The 21,877-nt window shown below is 43.8% G+C and overlaps 1 protein-coding gene across 2 annotated transcripts in view; it reads right to left on the reverse strand.

The window, feature by feature from the left end:
* Positions 1-21,877, reverse strand: part of RTN1 (reticulon 1) — a 187,481-nt gene that overhangs the window by 25,325 nt on the left and 140,279 nt on the right. The window contains exon 1 of one of the 2 annotated variants that reach the window (XM_072115796.1): positions 1,774-2,029. The exons of the other annotated variant lie outside the window; for it this stretch is intronic. Within the exon in view, the coding sequence (XP_071971897.1) occupies positions 1,774-1,834 (61 nt within the window). The 5' untranslated portion in view covers positions 1,835-2,029. Of the gene's footprint in view, positions 1-1,773; positions 2,030-21,877 lie in introns of those variants that run through there. 2 annotated transcript variants of the gene reach the window in all.

A 21,877-nucleotide genomic window follows, 5' to 3' on the forward strand; every position in this document is an offset into this window, starting at 1 on the left:
CCCAGTATGATTGCATCATCCTGAAAGTCAACTTTCAAGTAAGATGTATAAAGTCATGGAGGCGGAGGGTTGAACACTGACGTCAACCTCCCCCTGCCTCTGAACACCTCCTCATGCAACTGACTTCAGGAGATCTTATCCATGATTTCCTTGAATGCAGAACCATCAATTGCAGTAAAGGGGGTGTTCTAAGGCAGGGAAAGTTTGACTTCAGTGTTAAACTCTCCGCCTCCTTGACTTCAGACAACCAATTTACATCTCACTTCAAAGTTGATTTTCTGGATGATGCCACCACTCCAGGTCATGAAAGAAACAGGATCTAGAATCTGCTCAGCTGCTCGACAACATACTGGTAGTGGTTTATTAGGCCAATTTCTGATGGCAGGTTCCCTTTAATAAAGATCCTTTTTACTATGAAATGAAAAAGGGGAAAAACCATTGCAAAAATATATATATAAAGAATTGATCCAATAAAACCCCCACAAATATAACAGTAAATTAAAACATATCAATCAGCAAACTATGCATCTACAAAACTATATTATGAAATTCAATTTTCATTCAATTCACTTGTGACAGATTTTTATTGCTTCCTTTATAATGTAATAAGCAATGTAAGAAGCCACATGGAAGCCATCAAGGCCGCAGTAGACTACAAGTATTGGGTGTGGGGCCTCTGGTACATTCTAGAAAAGCAGAGGCAGAATAGAATAGATAAAGGCCGTGCTAGTCTTAATAAATATAAAAAGATTTGACATTTATATACAGATATGTGTATCCTTACATTGCAATGACATTTGCTTCTATACAGAGCTGACGGGGCCTTCCAGGCAGCATTTTGCCTTGGGTTAGGCCTTTGCAGCAGTTAAAGGGTAAATTTGCTTTATCACGACAGGACGGGGGTAAAAATGAGTGCCGAAACCATGGTAACCAAAGACTTGAAGCCTCCATTCCAGGCATAACGGGCATATATATGCCATTTTTATCATGACATCCAAGGAATTGTTCACATTTGATTGTGTACGTTTTAGAAATTTATCTCACATATGAAGATACGGAAAATTATTGTATTCACATAAACAGGTTCATGTAACACATGGATCCTGGTACTGAATGAAATCTTCTGTGCCAAGCTGCCAGCAGAGCTCGGCACAGATCCTCCAGCACAACAAAGGATGCAAGCAAGACGTGATACTAAGAAAAATATGGCTGAACGGCAGACAGGGAGAGGGGAAGCTTCCCAAGCCACACCCAGACCTAATATTAGGAATCATTTCATTCAATTAAATACGCAGCATCATCCACAATGAGAACTAATTGTATCCATAATCAATCCACAACAAATACTATATAACTGTAACATAAATCATTGTATTCCCTGGGTACAGATTATACAATGTCACCCAATGTTATCCTATCTTCATATTTCCAAGTAGCTTTTCTTTGTGTAGCTGGCAGACAGATATTACAATGGGCGTGCCCCCCCTCCCTATGGGACATCCTTTAATATAAGCCCAGGCCATTGTTTCTACAAATAAATACTGTTTTAGGTTAGTATTTTAACATATCATTCCATAATGAATTAGGACAGAGCGGACATAGCATACAAGGTGATGATCTATACAATAAACAAAATGCTCCATGTTGCTAAAATGTAATGCAAATGATTGATAAAATATAAAAATGGATAAGGTAATGGGAAAAAGGGGAGAAGATGGATGTGGACATGAGGCTGCTTTGTACCATGCATGAGTGATGATCTGTCAGTATTACCCTGGCATTTCCAGTTGCTCCAAAAACATTCCATCCTGGTGGAGTCGGCGCTGGCCTGCATCGCTGTGGGGCTCGGAGGATCACTAGGGCTTTCTTCAGAGGCTCAGTATTGTCGCCACAGCATTCCAAAGCATGAATAGGTGAAGGTATCAGAGTTGCTTACATGCACTAGCTACAGACTGATGCTCTAAGCAGAATGGAGAGAAGGGGGAGGGCAGACTGTAGACGCTGCAGTCTTCACTGCAGCAAATCAGCATGGTGATGTGATTGCCTTGGGGATGGATCATTAGAAAAGGGATGCACAGTTGCCTTTGAACTGAAAAGCATTTGCTTCGAAGCTTTACGGCGGCATCAGAAATCCATCATAGATGAGCTTTTACATCACGGATGTTACAGTATAACTATTCTATCCACCATACACACCATCCAGACATGATGTGCAGCTGGATTCTGATGTAACGTCTCTTTGTTTGCCATTTCACCCTGTGAATCTTGTCTTTTTTTAAAAAAAATCTCATCATCAGAGGTTAAATATTTATAGACATTCCACTTTCTGTTTGTTATTGGGATTTCACTATTAGGCATAATTTACATATAAAAAAATGAAACATTAAAGGTCTACAATATTTTCTTTCAATTATAATCAGACGTCAAAAATAATAATGAAAGGCTATTTGGGGGGGGTAGTTACTTAAAGAAGCATTTGTTTCAAAAGTAATCGAGTGGGCGGTCCTAAAAAGTGATTGATGAACAATCTCTGTACCCCAAAAAAAAGCAATGAGGCAGCACTCCGGTAAGTATAAAGGTGATCTTTATTCACCCATTTCAAAATAAAGTGCAACATTTTAGCTCATCCATAGAGCCATTATTTAGCAGCACCGCTATGCCGAAAGCTGTCAATCACTGGACTCACTGGCAAACGGCAGGGATATACAAGAATAAAATCCCAAAAAATTACTTGTATAGGACACACATTTACTGCTATGAAAAGGTTAACCATTTGTATATCCATAATCTATATCAGGGGTTCTATCAAAACATTAATTGTGACAATGATCCTGTCAGAACTACAAGATACTCGATCAGTCAAAGCGTTAAATGAGACTGGACAGTAACCACCAACATTGTTGTCACGCACGGTCTGCTGCGTCGTAGCTTAATCTGTCCTGTCTGAGGTGCTGTGGCTTTGTTGTCTGTTCAGTTCAGTTCACCTGTCTTTGTCTGCCGCTTCTGTAATATTTCTTAGTCTGGTTTACCTTCTTGTTCCATTATTGCACTCTCAGTGCTGTAGAGACCTAGGGGCACCCAAAAACTATATACCGGCACATATGTAGCAAAAATGGATAAAGAGGAGAGATGTATATACATATGTTGTATTACATGCTTTAGCCTCACATTCTTTACTTCTTTCACTAATTCAATGGTACAGAGCAATGACGAATAATTGTATATGACTGTAGCACAGCAACCCCTCCCAGTATAAATGTAGGGTAGAACTCCCAATATAAATTGTAGGACAGCAACCCCACAGCCTAAATGTAGGGCAGTACCCCCAATATAAATGTAGCACTGTATCCCCCAGTATAAAGGTTCTCCCACCTCAAGTTGATATATATCCCAGCACACCCTTAAAATTTGTAGAACACCACCCCAACCACTCTTAGCAATGTAGCACAGCAGCACCACACCAGGTATAAATGTAGCCCAGAACGCCCTAAAAATTTGTAGGACACCACCCAAACTACCCTTAGTAATGTATCACAGTACAACCACCCACAGTATAAATGTAGCCCAGAACACCCTTAAAATTAGTAGGACACCACCCCAACCACCCTTAGTAATGTAGCACAGCACCCAATGTATAAAGGTAGCAAAGCACCCCTTAAAATTCTTAGCACACCCCCTACCCCCTTAGTAATGGAAAACAGCACTCCCCCACCTCTGGTAAAAATGTAGCATTTTACTCCCTGGATATATATATCCAGATGCCCCTCCACAGTATAAATGCGCAGCATCCCTCCCCCCAGTATAATGTAGCACAGCATTATATAGGCGTAGCAGGCACAGCATTATATAGGCGTAGCAGGCACCCCTATCCTCAGCAATGAATTTAGGACAGCACCCTTGAAATTTCCAGGACACCATGTGCCAACCACGCCGCGGCTGCACCCCCTTAGTAATGTAACACAGGATGCCAGTGGCCAGTAAAAGAAAAATGAATACTCTCCTACTGCAGCTTACTACTCTGTCCACATGTCTTATACAGGATGCCAGCAGTGTCATGATAGCGCTGCCTACATCCACACTATGAGCGAGGTGGCACCAATGACGTCATTTTGTAGTCACCACCAGCACCACCTTAGTCATACAGAGGGCACAGGCAGCAATAACCTCACACTGCCTGCAGCCAAAAGGAGCAATCAATTATGTGTGCATCTTGAAGACGCAAATACTATTAGCCCTTGCCTAACCCTTTTTCACTCCCATCTGCCCTATATACATACTGCAAATTGTGAACGAGATGACAGAAAGGGTAACTCCAGTACTGAAGTTTCAATGGTAGATGCACTGTCTATTCATATCCAACTGATAGCTTGACAATTTAGACATTAAAAAGTGATGGGGGAGGGGGGTTGTGGCTGACTGATGGCGGAGTTAAATGTGTGCTGGTGGAGTTCCTGCCTGGCCTTCAGGATTAACAAGGATTCCTCACTTTTCCACTCATCCAGATCATCATCGTTATCCATGACCAAGAAGAGGGGTCAGTCGGCACTGAAAACTTCAGGTATAAAGCGCTTCCTCTGCAGCACCCAGATCTCCGCAGTCCCGAGCCCTGATTCCGACATGTCAGTGCCATGTGTCTCAGCCTTGCCACTGCTAGATCAGACCCCAGTATTTCTTCCAGCCTCCCTGAGTGGCTCTGCTACATCCGACAGCACGTATGAGTGTCACTGGTTTATCCATGCTTGATTTTGATGGTAGATTTTTCTTTAACTTATAGTTTAGTACTCAAGCTCCTATTCTGGCTACAATAATGTGTGACATTGCTAAAGAAAGGGGGCCAGCATTTTTAAGCAGTATGACTTAAAAAGTTACTAGTTACTAGTAAGTGTTTGATTTGTGGCTTAGATCGATTGTGAGCAAAGTTTATGGTTTTATCGAGCCAATGCTAGATCTTGACATTGCCCGGATTGACACACATCTGACGCAATAGAGTAAATCAATCATAAATCATTTCTGCCTGAGTAAATTTTCCATGCCTGAGCTGTTGCGGCACAAAAATGGCAAAGGAAACGATAACTGTTCCTGTTACTATTGTAGATCATTTGGAAAATGGCATGTTTTTAAAAGAAACATAGGGGCAAATTTACTTACCCGGCCCATTCGCGATCCAGCGGCGTGTTCTCTGCTCTGGATTCGGGTCCGGCCGGGATTCATGAAGGCAGTTCCTCCGCCGTCCACCAGGTGGCACTGCTGCGCTGAAAATCATCTCCACGCGCCGGAATGCACCACCTCGGACCAGGTGAAGGTAAGCGGTCCCCAAGCGACACTTTTTCGGTTTTTAAATGCGGCGGTTTTTCCGAATACGTCGGGTTTTCGTTCGGCCACGCCCCCCGATTTCCGTCGCGCGCATGCCGGCGCCGATGCGCCACAATCCGATCGCGTGCGACACAATCCCGGGGCAATTCAGGTACAATCGGCGCAAATCGGAAATATTCGGGTAACACGTCGGGAAAACGCGATTCGGGCCCTTAGTAAATGACCCCCATAATGTTATTATGGTAAATGCTATGTAGCGTTATTCTGTGTATTCATGTTGATATTGGCAATGCTTGTCAGATGATATTCGAATGCGCATGCACACCTCATTGACCCTGTGCTAACCCATGACCTAGCCCAGTGATGATGAACCTTTTAGAGCCTAAGTGCCCAAACTTCAACCAAAAGCCACTTATTTATTGCAAAGTGCCAGCACAGCAATTTAAGCAGTAATTTATTTTTCCCTGTTCTTTAACAACTTTCAATCATATCAGCCTCCTGAGGACACCAATGCAGTTAAAAGAAGGAGAGCAAATTTGTCTATCGTGGCAAGAAGATTCTGCATGAAGATTCTTTGAGTCCTGTCTGGTGAACTTCATTCTGGGGGTGATGCCCTGGGTGCCCACAGAAAGTGCCCCGAGTGCCGCCTCTGGCACCCGTGCCATAGGTTTGCCACCACTGACCTAGCCTATCTTCATGTTGCTCCGTACACTTAAACTGAGAGAATAAAAAGCAAAACAATTGCCCCACATTGGTACCATGTGATGCTTGACTTATACATACCATATTAGTAACCTGGTGGTATTGCAACTGGGTTTGGTTACAAAAATAAGGTTAGGTTAATATGAGGTAAGGATAAGGATGCTTTTGGGCCACCATAATTACAGTCCTTAAAAATCAGTGGCACCTTCTATGTGGAAGAAGCCACTGGACCTTCTCGGGCTTCTGCTTCTAAATGCTACTACTGTCTTTGGAACATCCTGAAAAGACTACTCAGATCCTAAGAATCAAAAGAAAATTTCATATTTGATCCTTATTGCTTTATAAAAAATCTCAAGTGTCTCTCAAGTGACTTAATAGAATAAAGTTAGTTAAATGAATGTTCTCTTTACTCTATCAGACTGGAAAAGCCTCTGAGTCATCTCCTTATAGGAGCCGCATGATGCCAGTCACACAATACCTAATGATCCTATAAATGTGAGGACAAGTCTGGGTGATGACTATTTCCAGTGACATCATCCTTTCATGTCTCCTGCTTCCTGAAATGCAAAGATAAAGATTTCTCGTGGCTTGTTTCCCATAAATTATATTACTAGGATATTTGACTAGTTGTACCTTGTTTGTATTCATACGAGATGATCGTGATTCCACAATCAGCAGGGGCATTGGCAATAACATCATGTCTATTTGCTTTCTAATAACCTTGCTGGGCTTTAACAAGTAGAGACTACGTTTTTAGAAAAAACTTCAGCCCATCAATTGATAGTTCTGGTACTTCTAAACTCTGGTGGTCATCTGTCAGGACATCATGTAATGCATTGTCCTAACACCCCTGCCAGCTATGGTCACTGGATTACCTTCTCTTTCCATTTTGTTGTTTGACTCTAGGGCAGGGGTCGGGAAACCTATGGCTGACAAGTCAGATGTGGCACTTTTGAAGCCTGCATTTGGCTTGTGGGATCCCTCCCCCTGTGCGCCAGAGCACAGGATCTGGTCTACCTGCTCTGTGCTTCCGGTCTCACAGAACAAAGCAGGCCAGTGAGGCGGGAAGCTACTGCCGCCCCCTCCCTGTGCAGGCAAATCACGGGTGTCTGCACCGGGTCCTTACCTGACAGACCAGAGGCCTAAATAGGCCTCTGACCTGTGAAGCATCTGAAACGACACAGGTGCACATGATGACATCATTGTCGCGCTGCGTGGGAAGGGCCCAAAGGTGTTGGCAGCACCGGAGAACACAGGTAAATATAAACTTTTTTTTAATCTGCACAGTGGGGCTCTAATACTACTTGGGTTATGGCTGATGGCTACTAGGAGCATGACTGCTGGCTACTTGGGGCATGGCTACTAGGGGCAATGCTAGAAAGGGCATGACTGCTGACTACTGGGGGTATGGCTGCTAGTTACTGGGGATATTGGGGGCTTGACTGTTGGCTACAAGGGGCATAACTGCTGGCTACTGGGGGCATTATTGTCACTACAGCGGCACTCACTGTTACATTATGGCTACTGGGGACACCACTGTAACAAAAGGCTACTGGGGACATCACTGTGACTACTGGGGCAGGCACTGTGACTACTGGCTACTCGGGGGAATTATTGTGGCTAATAGGGGCATCAGTGTGAAATCTAGGGGCATCACTGTGACTAATAGCTATTGGGGCTTCATGGTGAGTAATGGCTACTGGGAATATCACTGTGAATATTGAGGGGTTCACTGCGACTACTAGGGCTTTTATTGTCGCTACTGGGGGCATCACTGTGACTATTGGCTACTGAAGACATCACTGTGACTACTGGCTACTGGTGCTTCATGGTGAGTAATGGCTACTGGGAATATCACTGTGACTACTGAGGTGTTCACTGTGACTACTGGGGTTGTTATTGTGGCCACTGGGGACATCACTGTGGCTACTGGCTACTGAAGACATCACTGTGACTACTAGCTACTGGGGTGTTATTGTGGCTGGTGGGGGTATCACTGTGACTAATGGCTACTGAAGACATCACTGTGACTACTGGCTACTGGGGTGTTATTGTGGCTGGTGGGGGTATCACTGTGACTAATGGCTACTGGGGACATCACTGTGCCTATTGGCTACTGGGGAGATCACTGTGACTACTGACAAATTTTCTTGAACATATTGGGGCACATTTACTTACATTCCCCCTGTAGTGCACTGAAAATGCATTGTAAGAGGATAATGCACTGTCCCGTGATTCACTACGATCGTGCACCCGATATCCTGCATGTGTCGCTTCCAGGCTCAGGTATGACAGAGTTCACCTTCTTCTTCCTGGTGCATGTAAGTGCATTGTCTTACGACACAATATGAAAGTAAAATCCCACACTCAGATTCAGTTGGATCGTCTGGCAGCCACGCCCCCCGATTTGTGCCACATGGAAGCCAGCGCAACTGCGCCAGAAAACGATCGCCTGCGACACAATTCCAGCGCTGACACCTGTTAAATACCTGTTCAAGCTGTGCAATCCCTGAAAAAGACGAACAGTCCGACGAAAGTGAGCAGTGCGACCCTTCATAAATGAGCCCCATTGTATGGCTCTCACAGAATTACATTTTAAAATATTGGGTGCTAATGGCTCTCTCAGCCAAAAAGGTTCCCTTCCCCTGCTCTAGGGCAGCGATGGCGAACCTATGGCACGCGTGCCAGAGAGGGCACGCAGAGCTCTCACTGCTGGCACGCGCCCCATCCTTCCAACCACTGCCAGATGCGGACAACCACTGTGCACACCTGGTTGTCATGGCATCCCGGCGCTGGCAGCGTAATGATGTCATGATGACATCATTGTCGCGCTGTGTGGGAAGGGCCCAAAGGTGTTGGCAGCACCGGAGAACACAGGTAAATATAAACTTTTTTTTAATCTGCACAGTGGGGCTCTAATACTACTTGGGTTATGGCTGATGGCTACTAGGAGCATGACTGCTGGCTACTTGGGGCATGGCTACTAGGGGCAATGCTAGAAAGGGCATGACTGCTGACTACTGGGGGTATGGCTGCTAGTTACTGGGGATATTGGGGGCTTGACTGTTGGCTACAAGGGGCATAACTGCTGGCTACTGGGGGCATTATTGTCACTACAGCGGCACTCACTGTTACATTATGGCTACTGGGGACACCACTGTAACAAAAGGCTACTGGGGACATCACTGTGACTACTGGGGCAGGCACTGTGACTACTGGCTACTCGGGGGAATTATTGTGGCTAATAGGGGCATCAGTGTGAAATCTAGGGGCATCACTGTGACTAATAGCTATTGGGGCTTCATGGTGAGTAATGGCTACTGGGAATATCACTGTGAATATTGAGGGGTTCACTGCGACTACTAGGGCTTTTATTGTCGCTACTGGGGGCATCACTGTGACTATTGGCTACTGAAGACATCACTGTGACTACTGGCTACTGGTGCTTCATGGTGAGTAATGGCTACTGGGAATATCACTGTGACTACTGAGGTGTTCACTGTGACTACTGGGGTTGTTATTGTGGCCACTGGGGACATCACTGTGGCTACTGGCTACTGAAGACATCACTGTGACTACTAGCTACTGGGGTGTTATTGTGGCTGGTGGGGGTATCACTGTGACTAATGGCTACTGAAGACATCACTGTGACTACTGGCTACTGGGGTGTTATTGTGGCTGGTGGGGGTATCACTGTGACTAATGGCTACTGGGGACATCACTGTGCCTATTGGCTACTGGGGAGATCACTGTGACTACTGACAAATTTTCTTGAACATATTGGGGCACATTTACTTACATTCCCCCTGTAGTGCACTGAAAATGCATTGTAAGAGGATAATGCACTGTCCCGTGATTCACTACGATCGTGCACCCGATATCCTGCATGTGTCGCTTCCAGGCTCAGGTATGACAGAGTTCACCTTCTTCTTCCTGGTGCATGTAAGTGCATTGTCTTACGACACAATATGAAAGTAAAATCCCACACTCAGATTCAGTTGGATCGTCTGGCAGCCACGCCCCCCGATTTGTGCCACATGGAAGCCAGCGCAACTGCGCCAGAAAACGATCGCCTGTGACACAATTCCAGCGCTGACACCTGTTAAATACCTGTTCAAGCTGTGCAATCCCTGAAAAAGACGAACAGTCCGACGAAAGTGAGCAGTGCGACCCTTCATAAATGAGCCCCATTGTATGGCTCTCACAGAATTACATTTTAAAATATTGGGTGCTAATGGCTCTCTCAGCCAAAAAGGTTCCCTTCCCCTGCTCTAGGGCAGCGATGGCGAACCTATGGCACGCGTGCCAGAGAGGGCACGCAGAGCTCTCACTGCTGGCACGCGCCCCATCCTTCCAACCACTGCCAGATGCGGACAACCACTGTGCACACCTGGTTGTCATGGCATCCCGGCGCTGGCAGCGTAATGATGTCATTACGCTGCCAGCGCTGGGCACCTTACTCCGTATGCGCTGCAGTGATCACCCGGAGGAACGCAGAGTCTGAGGTGAGTTTCTTTTTTTTTTTTTATTCAGCGCATCCAGGGGGGGAAAATTGATTAGCAGGAGGCTGATTTCCGGCCCGAAACTCACTGCACCCGCTACCACAAACCCCTCTGCGCCCGAACCCCAGCCCGCTTCTGCCCGCTATCGCATCCCTACCCCCCCGCCCACACACTCCGCACACTGCTGCAATATGCCCGCCCGAACTCCGGACGCTCTCACTACCCCCCCCCCCCCCAACTCCGGTCACTGCCCCCCATCACCCCCTCCCCTGGAACTCATGCCTCATAACCCCACTGCCCCGAACTCCAGATGCTGCATTACCCCCTTCCCCCCAGCCCTAACTCTGGCCGCCCACCCTCTGCCAGTCTACCCTACCGACCTCCCCCCCAGAACAACAGACACCTGAACTTCTGCCCACCAGCATGGCCGCCACCTTGGACAACCAAAGAGTAAGTAACATATGTATTTCTATATATGTATTTATGTATATACATATTATATTATATATTTATATGTGCATTTATATATTTCTACCTGTGTGAGGGCTTATTTTTTGCGTAACATATTTTACTTCTCATTTATTATTCCATGTCATGTACTGGGAAGCTGGATTTTAATACTTTCGCTGTGCGCTTCAAATCATTTGTCTCCTTTATTCTTTGGTTCGGTAAACTCACAGTGATACCAGATTTGTAGGTTTTATCAATAATTAAAACAGTGTACGAAAAAGAAAATAGTTTCGCAATCTTGTGACGCTAATAACTTTAATGCACGGAGCTGGGGAGGTGTGATTTTTTTTGCTTAATGAGCCGTTGTTTTCATTGCTACCATTTTGAGGACTGTGTGACCTTTTGATAACTTTTTATCACTCTTTTATGTGATATAAAATGGTGTAAAAGTGGCGTTTCAGTGTGTATAGGACTGCTGGAATCCGAGCTCAGACAGTCCTGTGTAAATTGATTCTAAACTAAACAGTCAGTTTTCAGGTTAAATTGCCGCACTGGCACTTTGCGATAAGTAATTAGGTTTTGGGCTGCAGTTTGGGCACTCGGTCTCTAAAAGGTTCGCCATCACTGCTCTAGGGGAACATTTATCCTCCTCCCTGCTATTACTCCTGCTTGGTCTCACCCACCCACAAGCTTATGGGGGCCATGATATGGCCACACAATTTGCGGCCCTTATAGAGGTCTATGGCATCCGATGATGGTGCAGTGAGTCTACAGTATCTCACCGCACTATGATCAAGCCGTGTGGCAACAGTGCAGCTTTAATTGAAGAGAGGGAGAGGGATTGAAGAGCGCTCACCCCTCATCTCACCTCCTCCCGGCCATGTATTTGTTCGGGTCAAGGTCCATGTGAGTACACAGTCATGAAGCCTATTGAAGACTTTACTCTGACATTTGAAGAGCCAGAGGGATTACCCACTGATCATCGGAATCGATTGCAGACTGAAGACTTTATTGCAGCAAGGTCCAGGTCCATGCACAGGGGTAAAGAGTAAAAATTGATGGGGTCATTTAGTTAACTCCTTCAAGTGCAGTCCAAAGCTAAACCAGTTGGGTGGCCTAGTATTCTGCTGCCTGTTACAGATGAGCAAGGACCAATGGAATCAGTTACCGTTAATCAGAAGCATTTGTAACACTGCGCAGTTGTTCTCTAATTGTATTGTAGAAATTATATTGCACTGATTGCCCAGTTATTGTACATATTTTATAGCAAAGAGTTGCATTCACAATATTGCAGATATTACAGTATTACTGGGAATTATTTTCTAGTTTATATTTATAAAAAAAATTCTACACTTGTTAAATACAGGCAGTCCCCAGGTTACTTACCAGATATGTAAGTTGGAACTCTATATTTTATAATTGTAACCCAGCCACATTTTTTTTCTCTTTGACAATTGGATGTTAAAAATGTTGGTCGTCATCAGAACCAGGATTAACAATAAAGCTTAATTGTAGACACTTTTGATAACTGTTACAGCTGTTTATTTTAGCCAAAGGATAAAGTACAGTAAATTACCAACATCCAGAGGTCTGTTGGTAGCTAGGAGTTGTCTGTAAGTTGGGTTTTCTTAAGTAGGTCACCGCCTATAGATAGTATCAAGTTCAAAGAGGAGATGGGAAACAATATAACTGAAGGGAAAACAAAAAATCTATTTAAACCCAAAAACATAATTAGAATTTTTTTATTCATAACCACAACCTCCCCTCCAAACACACCCTCAGGTTGTATTGCTGGAGATCAACTAAGTTTATAGAGGAATTATAACTCGGGTCACAGGCGCACCTGTGCTCCTCTGTGTGTCCCCGGTCCCCAGTCACGGCTCTCACCTCTCCACGATCCAGCACTAGCTCCGGCAGGCTGTCACGTGCGTCTCCGCCTCCTAGGGCGCATGCACGCGCCGGCTTTCGGATATTGAAATGGCCAGCGCACTGGTAATTGCCGATGGACGGCTACCAATTCTGATAAATTCTCAGCCCCTTCCTGTCTTCCCTGCCGGATCTTTGTGCCTATAGAAAAAGCTATAGAAAAAGCTTGTTCCCATGTCCTTTGTGCTTATAGTGATTTCCCTTCGTGACCTTGATTCCGTTCCTGACTACGTTCCTCTCCTGCCTGCTTTGACCTCTTGCTACATCTCCAACTCTGATTCCATGCTGCCCGTCCTGACCTCCTGCCTGTTCCCGACCACTAACCTGCCTTTCGTTTCTGTACCTTGCCTTGGCTGCCACTGCGGACAAAGTCGCACCTGTGGAACGACCTGATGGTACCACGCCGCAGCAAGTCCAACCGGCTTTGCGGCGGGCTCTGGTTCCAGGTGTCAGCTTACGTCATCATCAGCGTTGGATCAGTGGGTACATTACCCCAGAGCCTGACAATAAGTAACAGTATCTATTTTATTGTATCCCCTATTATAGTTAGGCGGTACAAATGATAACAGTCTATTAGTAATATATAGTATTTTGTATAACTAAGAACACAGAAAGAATATACCGTATTAATAATAAGAGCATTCTGATTTGTGCCAAAAATCAAGTATGGTAAGAAGAAACTGCTAAAATATACTAAAACTCTTTTCTTTTAATTTAACATGTATTATTGAGCAGGCAAAACTTCAAAAGGCTGAATGTCACATACATCTACTTGCGAGATGGCAATGTTATTTCAAAAAGATTTCAGACATAAAAGAAAGCCTGCAATTAAACTGATATCTCTAGTCTGCTTCTAGTGGGACTAGAAATATCCTTGAGTAAAAATGTAGAATAATGTGCTCAACATTAACACTTGAATACTAAAACATATTTTTACAATATGCCATCACTTACTGATCAATGGGGGGTTTACGGGGGAAAACACCACCAATTATTAAAATTAAATCTGCCCTCCACCCAGAAAACAAAGTTTAACTATTCATTTGGCATAATGCCCCTGTTCTGCTCCAAGTTGTTGAACAGAGATCGGTCCCTACTAAAGCAGGCCCTAGGTTACCCCTGTAGTATTGCCTGAGTGAGACTGTCCATTTCCGGTCACTAGCTGCAGACTTGTTCAGTAACTTTATGTCTAGCAACACTGTATGAAGGTGTAGTTCACTGACTAGCAGTCAGTACGGAGGTTTCTAAATTCTGGTGGTAAATGTGTAGTAGTAGAGGTGTAGGATAATCATGCGCGTGTTCTGCATTGCACTCTGACAAATTGTATTCAATGGGTATTGTCAGACTTTTTTTCACGCACGTTTTTTTTAACACAAGTTAAAATCTCAACATGCTTTACTCTTGCAAGTCACACACGGGATAAACGTACCATACAAGTCCATAGAGACGGATCAAAAATGCATTGCATTTGCATGTTTCTCAGAGTACAATACATTTTTCAATGATCAGGGGCGGATTCTACACTACTGCTCACCGCTGTTTGAATTCTGATTTGTATTCTCATGTGTTCCTGGGCTAGACAATAAACATATTCAACAGCCAGGATTTCCCTGTGGAATAACTAAAGGATTTTCCTTTACTTATTAGTAGGCGGTGGTGCCAATATACGTCCCAACTCCATTCTTGATATGTATAGGAACATGTCACACAACTAGTCACTGGCTTATTTCAAATGCTTTAATTTTCCAACCACCCCAAGTGAATTCATATAAATATATACCGTAATGCAAATTTCATGACATTTTGGTCTAAGTGATCAAAAGTTATCAGATACAGATTGAGCAGATTAAGGAGGGTTGTAGGGAAAAGACCTGGGCTTAGAAGGCCCCCCTGGGGTATAGTAATGAAACAAAAGCTGCCTGAGTATTTATACTGTAAGAGCATTATCCACAGTGGTGTAACAAGACTCCATTGGGCCCCGGTGCAAAATTAGAATTGGTTCCCCCATATACCTTAACACTCGCTGCTGGCCCTATCCTGCACATTATAATTCATATTACATATATACACTCCACAGACATAAGCACACATACACTATGGGGCACATTTATTTACCCAGTCCTGTGCGATCCCCGATCCGGAATGTCCGCCGGAATGCACATCTTCCGCGATTCAAGAAGATCGGGCGCCCAATTTCCTGCTTGTGTCATGTAAACCGGAGTTCACCTTCTTCTTCCTGGTGCATGTAAGTGCGCCAAAATCCAATTGCGTACGACACAATCCCCGACACAATCCCCAAAAATGCGGCCATGGGACCCTTAGTAAATAAGCCCCTATATATGAATAACATGCATAAACAAATATAAACACAGCACCATATATACTCTACACACACTATATATACGCTACACACATAAATACACACACACCATATATAAGAAACACTGAAATACAGTTGCACATAAATATGTATACCCACATACCTGTACAATACTAATAATATAAAAGTAATGAGTACACCACATATTGGTGGCTCCTCACAGATGACACTACTTCTTCTCCATCAATTCCAAAACTCGCTGCATCTCAAAATGTCTGATCTATCAAAATATAATAACAGTTTTTCCCCGCGTCTAACCCCGTAACGGAAAATAGCGCCCAAAGTAGAAAATGCCACTTTTTTGCCATTTTGAAAAATATAAAAAATTAATAAAAAGTGATCAAAAATCAAAAATCGCAAAAAACAACACCACCCACAGCTCCGTACACCAAAGTATGCCCTCCTGCTGCTGATTGATTCCTCTTGGTCAATTCCCCCATGTCCTACTGCTACTGCATAAAAACAGTAAGATATCATAAGGGAATCATACAGTATGTATGATTCCTACTGTTGGGACATATTTGCCCCATAAATTATCCACCCCATGAATTATGACCCACCACTGCCTGGGACCAAAGAAAAAAACTAAGTTAAACTCACCTATGTCCTCCATCTTTCTACAGAATTCTCTTCTGCAGAAGGAGTAACGTGCCCAACGCCGGCAGCGTAATGGCATCACACGCTCCTGGCCACTGGGATGCTGAGCTTACTTCCCGTCCCATGCACGGCTCACAATAGTATTGGAGCACAACTCGGATGCGAGCATGCAGTAGAGGAATAGAACGGAGCATCAGCCTGCATCCTCGGACCCCTCCCCCATATGACTTAACGCCGACAGCATATTTGTGACAGCGGGGCCTGGACCGAGGCTGTCACAGTTCATTATATTACTGTAATAGCCCTGGCCCAGGCCCATCCCTACCATGTGGCCCTGTAGTGGTTGTGCCCCCTGTGACCACGATCGTTACGCTCCTGGGTATCCACCGCTTTCTGATGTCTGGGTAAAAGAGCAGCCAGATCGCCCGGTGATACTAGCTAATTTGCTATGCAACCCCATGAATATTTTTTTTATACTTTGAGATTGTTATTGGAGCTTTGGCTACTAGATTCATATTTTTGGGTCTGCATTTTTTTAAACTATTATAACTAGAGATGAGCGAGCACTAAAATGCTCGAGTGCTCGTTATTCGAGACGAACTTTTCCAGATGCTCGAGTGCTCGTCTCGAATAACGAACCCCATTGAAGTCAATGGGAGACTCGAGCATTTTTCAAAGGGACCATGGTTCGGGAATAAAATGTGTTAATTAATTGAAAAAGAATGTCTTCAGATAAGTTAGCAGATGTATGCAAACATCTACAATCTATTCTTCACTGTTCTGCGCGTATATTATCTCCCGACAAGTTAGCAGATGTGAAGAACAGTGAAGAATAGAATAAAAACAGTGAACACAGTGATCACAGGATCATTTAAGTGAAAAACACAGTAAAGCACAGTGAAGAATAGATTGCAGATGTTCGGCACATCTGCTTACTTGTCGGGGATCCGCTCCTCTTCTTCCACTGAAGTCTCCCTGATCTCTCCGTGCTGCCCCATGTCTCCATGCTGCTGGCGCTGCCCCATGTCTCCGTGCTGCTGCCTCTGCCCCATGTCTCCGTGCTGCTGCCGCTGCCCCATGTCTCCGTGCTGCTGCCGCTGCCCCATGTCTCCGTGCTGCTGCCGCTGCCCCATGTCTCCGTGCTGCTGCCGCTGCCCCATGTCTCCGTGCTGCTCCCCGGTGTCTCTGTGCTGCTCCCCGTTGTCTGTGTCCTGCTCACCATGTTCTTCAATGTGTTCTTTACACACATATATATTGTTCTTCACATACTATTTTGTTCGCACCGTTCCGCGCGTATCTCCCGACAAGTAAGCAGATGTGCCGAACATCTGTAATCTATTCTTCACTGTGTTTTTCACTGTGTTTTTCACTTAAATGATCCTGTGTTCACTGTGTTCACTGTTTTTATTCTATTCTTCATTGTTCTTCACTGTGTTTTTTTAATTAAATGCTCGATCTAGAGCAGGGGAAATACTCGTCCGAGCAACGAGCCGTTTCGAGTACCTTAATACTCGAACGAGCATCAAGCTTGGACGAGTATACTCGCTCATCTCTAATTATAACCAATTCTAAGGATAGCTCATCAATAGCAGACCAATAAGGTACATCCCCTATTACTACCATTGATCAGCATATTGCCGCACCTATTACACAGTGCACAGTACTAGTAAAATCCCATAAACAATATATAAAACATGACTATGAGAGTTGATCCTTGTTGTCTACTACAAGCCACCGCATTCATGTGTCTAGTACTGGTATTACATCTATATTCACTGTCATTTATACATTTTACATATAATACAACCATAATGTATGTTTCTGTAAAATCTACCAGGACTAATGGAAACATGACCAGAAGTCTCATCTGCATTAACTACGCTCAATGCTCCATTAACTAGAAGCATATCATCAGTAGTCACTATTGACCTACATATGCATCTTACTTTATCTTACTGTTACTAGTGTTGAGTCAGTCTATATGGAAGCAGTTTGTACAGCAATATAAGAAATATGTGCCTTACATCAACATGATTATAAATAACTCTAAGTCTTGCTAGTTCTTGGATTTTGTAATAATTTATTTTGCCTTCATATGCTACTAAAACTTGTAGAAATCCCCCTCCCCCGTGCATCATTAAGCTGTCAAATGCAATGATTTCAGTTTGCGGTTTCAGGCGGTTGTGAGTGATATGGACCCTAAGGGACCACTTACCAAGCACTAGAGCCACAATACACTTTTTTGCATTCCCTGCACTTAATTGTAAGTAGTGTTGTAACCGTTGTCACAATACCCAAAAAAGTCTATCCAACATATTAATGTATGTTTAACTTTATTTTGTTTACTTTCTATGTGGTTATATAGTTGATAAGATTGAAACAAGATTCTAGCTCATCAAATGCCGGTATAAGCAGTGTTGGTTCAGAAAAAGACAAAAACCACAATAGGCCTGGTGATTATGCAATATTTGGGGGAAACTCTATCCTGATTCCAAATGTGGCAGAAAATCTGAATAATTCCAACATGTACAAAACAATCCCTGTGGATGTCATGGATGGTATCACTTGACGCCATATAGAAAAAACATAACATGCCACTGAATAACCATGAAAGTATGACCTGAACAGACCATAATGCAATTCATATGTGACTGCTGAAATGAAGTAATGTGCCAAAGTAAATTAAAATACCCTAATTTACCTATAGGTTACCCAGCAGATTGGAGAGTAATCTCCACTGCGGATCTGGCCATTCTATTGTCGGAATTGGTCTCTTTCACATTGACATTGTTTTTCACATCCGTGGTTCACCATGGATGCCTCACCAAGCCATTGATTTGTATGGATATTTTCATATTGGCCTTCATTTTTCACTTGTTCGTGGAAATCATTTTGAAACCTGTCTGTAGATTTTAACTGATATGGATCACAAAAGGCAATAGAAGTCTATGGATCCGCAAAAAAAAAAAGGCTGGGAAAGCAGGTATTGGGGATTATTTACTAAGGGTCCTGTGGATCGCACTTTCGTCAGAATTTAGAAATTTTCTGGATTTGTGGCGCTGTGACAGCTATTTAGAAGGGGATTGTGTCGCGCGCGATTGGATTTTGGCGACAAAAATTGGGGGGCGGGCCGTTGGACGATCCAACGGATTCGGACTAAGTGTGGGATTTAACTTTAAAATTGTGTTGCAACACATGCACTTAGATATACTGGGAAGAAGATGGTGAACTCCGGCGGACCTGAGCGGGGAAGCGACACATGCAGGATATCGGGCGCACAATGTTAGTGAACAGCGCATTATCGTCGGAAGAATGCACTTCTGGTGAACTCCTCGGAGAGGTTAGTAAATGTTCCCCATTATGTTTTTAAAACAATGTCAAACCAATGGTTTTTTTGCAGACACAGACAAACAAAAACAAAACTGAAACACACCAGAGACAAAACGCAACGGAAGCAGAGCATACGCCAATGTGAAACCACCCTTAGTCACAGTCTTGATCTCTAACAAATCACTGACAAGCTTTGACAACCCCTTTACTTGTGACCCCTGAACAATATAGTATCAGATATAGGAAACAGTTTACTGGCAGTAAAAGAAAGAACACAAAAAAGCAACAGGTATATTAAAACAATGAAAATGTTTCAATTGCAATTAGCAAATGTTGGGAGCTTTGGAGAATTCACAAGCTTCACTAGAAACATAAAAGTAAAAAAGCGTCTCAGAGAAGCTCTTACGGACGTATGCTGCTTCCTTGTGGCCAAGCCTAGTATCTGTCACTACTGGCTGAGAAATCACTTCACATACACATAATATTCACTGTGCATAGAGTAAACTGAACATTTTCCTAATCATAGATAGGGTGCTGCAATTAAATATCACTGAAATATTGTACAGTAGAACCCTTACAACAAATACTGCAGCATAAAGAAACTTATTTTATAGCTTTGTATACAGTTTTGAACTAAATGATAATTATAAAAATCATTTCACGTTTCTTTACTAGAAATCCCTTTGGTCAGTTAAAGGAAATCTACCACCAGGATGAAGGATTGTAAATCAAGCACACTGACATACTGCTGTGTGCCCCCTCTAGCAGGATCTGCTCTTCTTAAGAAAAAGAGATGTGAGGCAGATGTGATGTGGAGACCCAAGAGCTAATAGAGTGATACCTTAGTGAATCTATTTATTAGAGAAGGTGAAAATGTGTTCACCGTTTTACATTGTGCTAGAAATAGGCACAACGTTATTTAGTGCGTTGGTATAAGTCTTCTGTTGCCACCCTCAAGAGAGTGATCATCTATGTTAAGACGCGACACTGGACAAGATGTGTGGGTTGCAAAGAGAGGTATTTGAGCTTACTGAATGGCGCACACAGATTGATGGAAGTAGTTAGGTAATTTTTTATTATTACTGTCATAAAAAGTCACAACGCATTTCGGGGCCTACTTTCCCTTTCTCAGGTGCTGGTGCTGAAGGTATATGGATCTAGCCCATGAGCTAGAACTATGGGTTAATGTTTACATTCAATGTCTCTGCATGATCCCTGGCAGCCGCATACCATCACGGGCCTCCCCTCTACCATCTACACGGGAATCCTCACATACATTTATACATAGGGAATGCCCCAGGGAGAACTGTTTCCATTCATCATCGGAATCTCCCTCCTTTCTTGCAAACCAAATGTTGGACACCTGCACAGCGTGGTTGAGGCCTGTTCCACCAGGAACAAGCGACCCTGACCCAGTCGTCCGCTAGGACGTGCTTAAGCCAGTCACTCAGGTACCAGCGGAATCGGGTTGCCCCCAAGACCAAGAAGGTCAGGCCCTGGTGGGGGATAATGCACCAAAAAAACTGTTTTTTTTCGATCTGCATGCCCAACATTAACAAAGGCCTTCCTAGCCAAACAAATGGCACTTTATTGTACAAGGTGCCTATGACATATCTTTAGCTCCAGTGTATAATATGGTGTGCACCATTGTTAAGGACAAGTGACTGGAATAGAGATGCAGATGCCTTAATGTATAATGATTTCTTTTTCTAACCTTATTTACTATGATTAAAATTTCCCAAAAAGACAATGGGCCACATTTACTAAAGGCTGTGCGCCAGTTTTCTGTCGGACTTTGCACGTTCTTTCTAGTGCAAACTGTTTCCACAGGTATTTCAGAAGTGCCTGCGCCACATTTTAGCATAGCTGCAATAATTTATGCACTGAAGAAGTCATTTTGGTGCTCAGTCAGAACGTGCGCCAGATTTAACATGCAAAGTCCAACAGAAATGTGTTGCATGCCCTATGTTAAAGGTTTTAGGTCTAAGGCCAGGGGTGAACAACATTTATTGGTCCAAGGGCCATATTTTCATACTGCTCAACTTTAAGGGCCTGCAACAGCAACCAGTACCCTAAATGGACCGACAACCACAGTACAGGACAAAATGCCACCACAAAAATCAAAAACAACTCCCCAGCAACATTTCACTTGGAGCAGACAATAAAAGTGAGCAGATTTAACAATACTGGAGACCCCAGAGCATAAAACTGCTATTACTGGAAACCCCCAGTTCACAAAACTTCTAATGCTGGAGAACCCAGCACAGACAAATACTGGAGACCTCATAGCAGACAATAATACTGGAGACCCAAACAGACCAGACAAAAAAATAAAATAAATAAATCTTCTCCTTTCCTGACTCTTCTCCTCCCTGCATCACACTGCAGCTTCTTCTCTCCTCCATGTGCCGCTCTGCTCTGTGTCCCACACTTGTTGTATTCGCAGGCATCAGGACCCAGAGCAGAACTGCACCAGGAACAGGTGAGGACCCTGCAGCAGTACAGTACAACAAGTACTTACCACTCCTGGGTCCTGTCCTGCTCTGGGGGCTCCAGGAATCAGAACACAGAGCGGAAGGAGAGGACCTAGGAATAGTGAGGATTTTGTCAGCTGCACTCACCACTACCTGGTAGTCTTGCTACCTTTGTCATTACAACCAGGTAATGAGGTATATGA

Source organism: Engystomops pustulosus, chromosome 7 (genome assembly GCF_040894005.1).
Source record: "Engystomops pustulosus chromosome 7, aEngPut4.maternal, whole genome shotgun sequence".
Taxonomy (NCBI): Eukaryota; Metazoa; Chordata; class Amphibia; order Anura; family Leptodactylidae; genus Engystomops; species Engystomops pustulosus.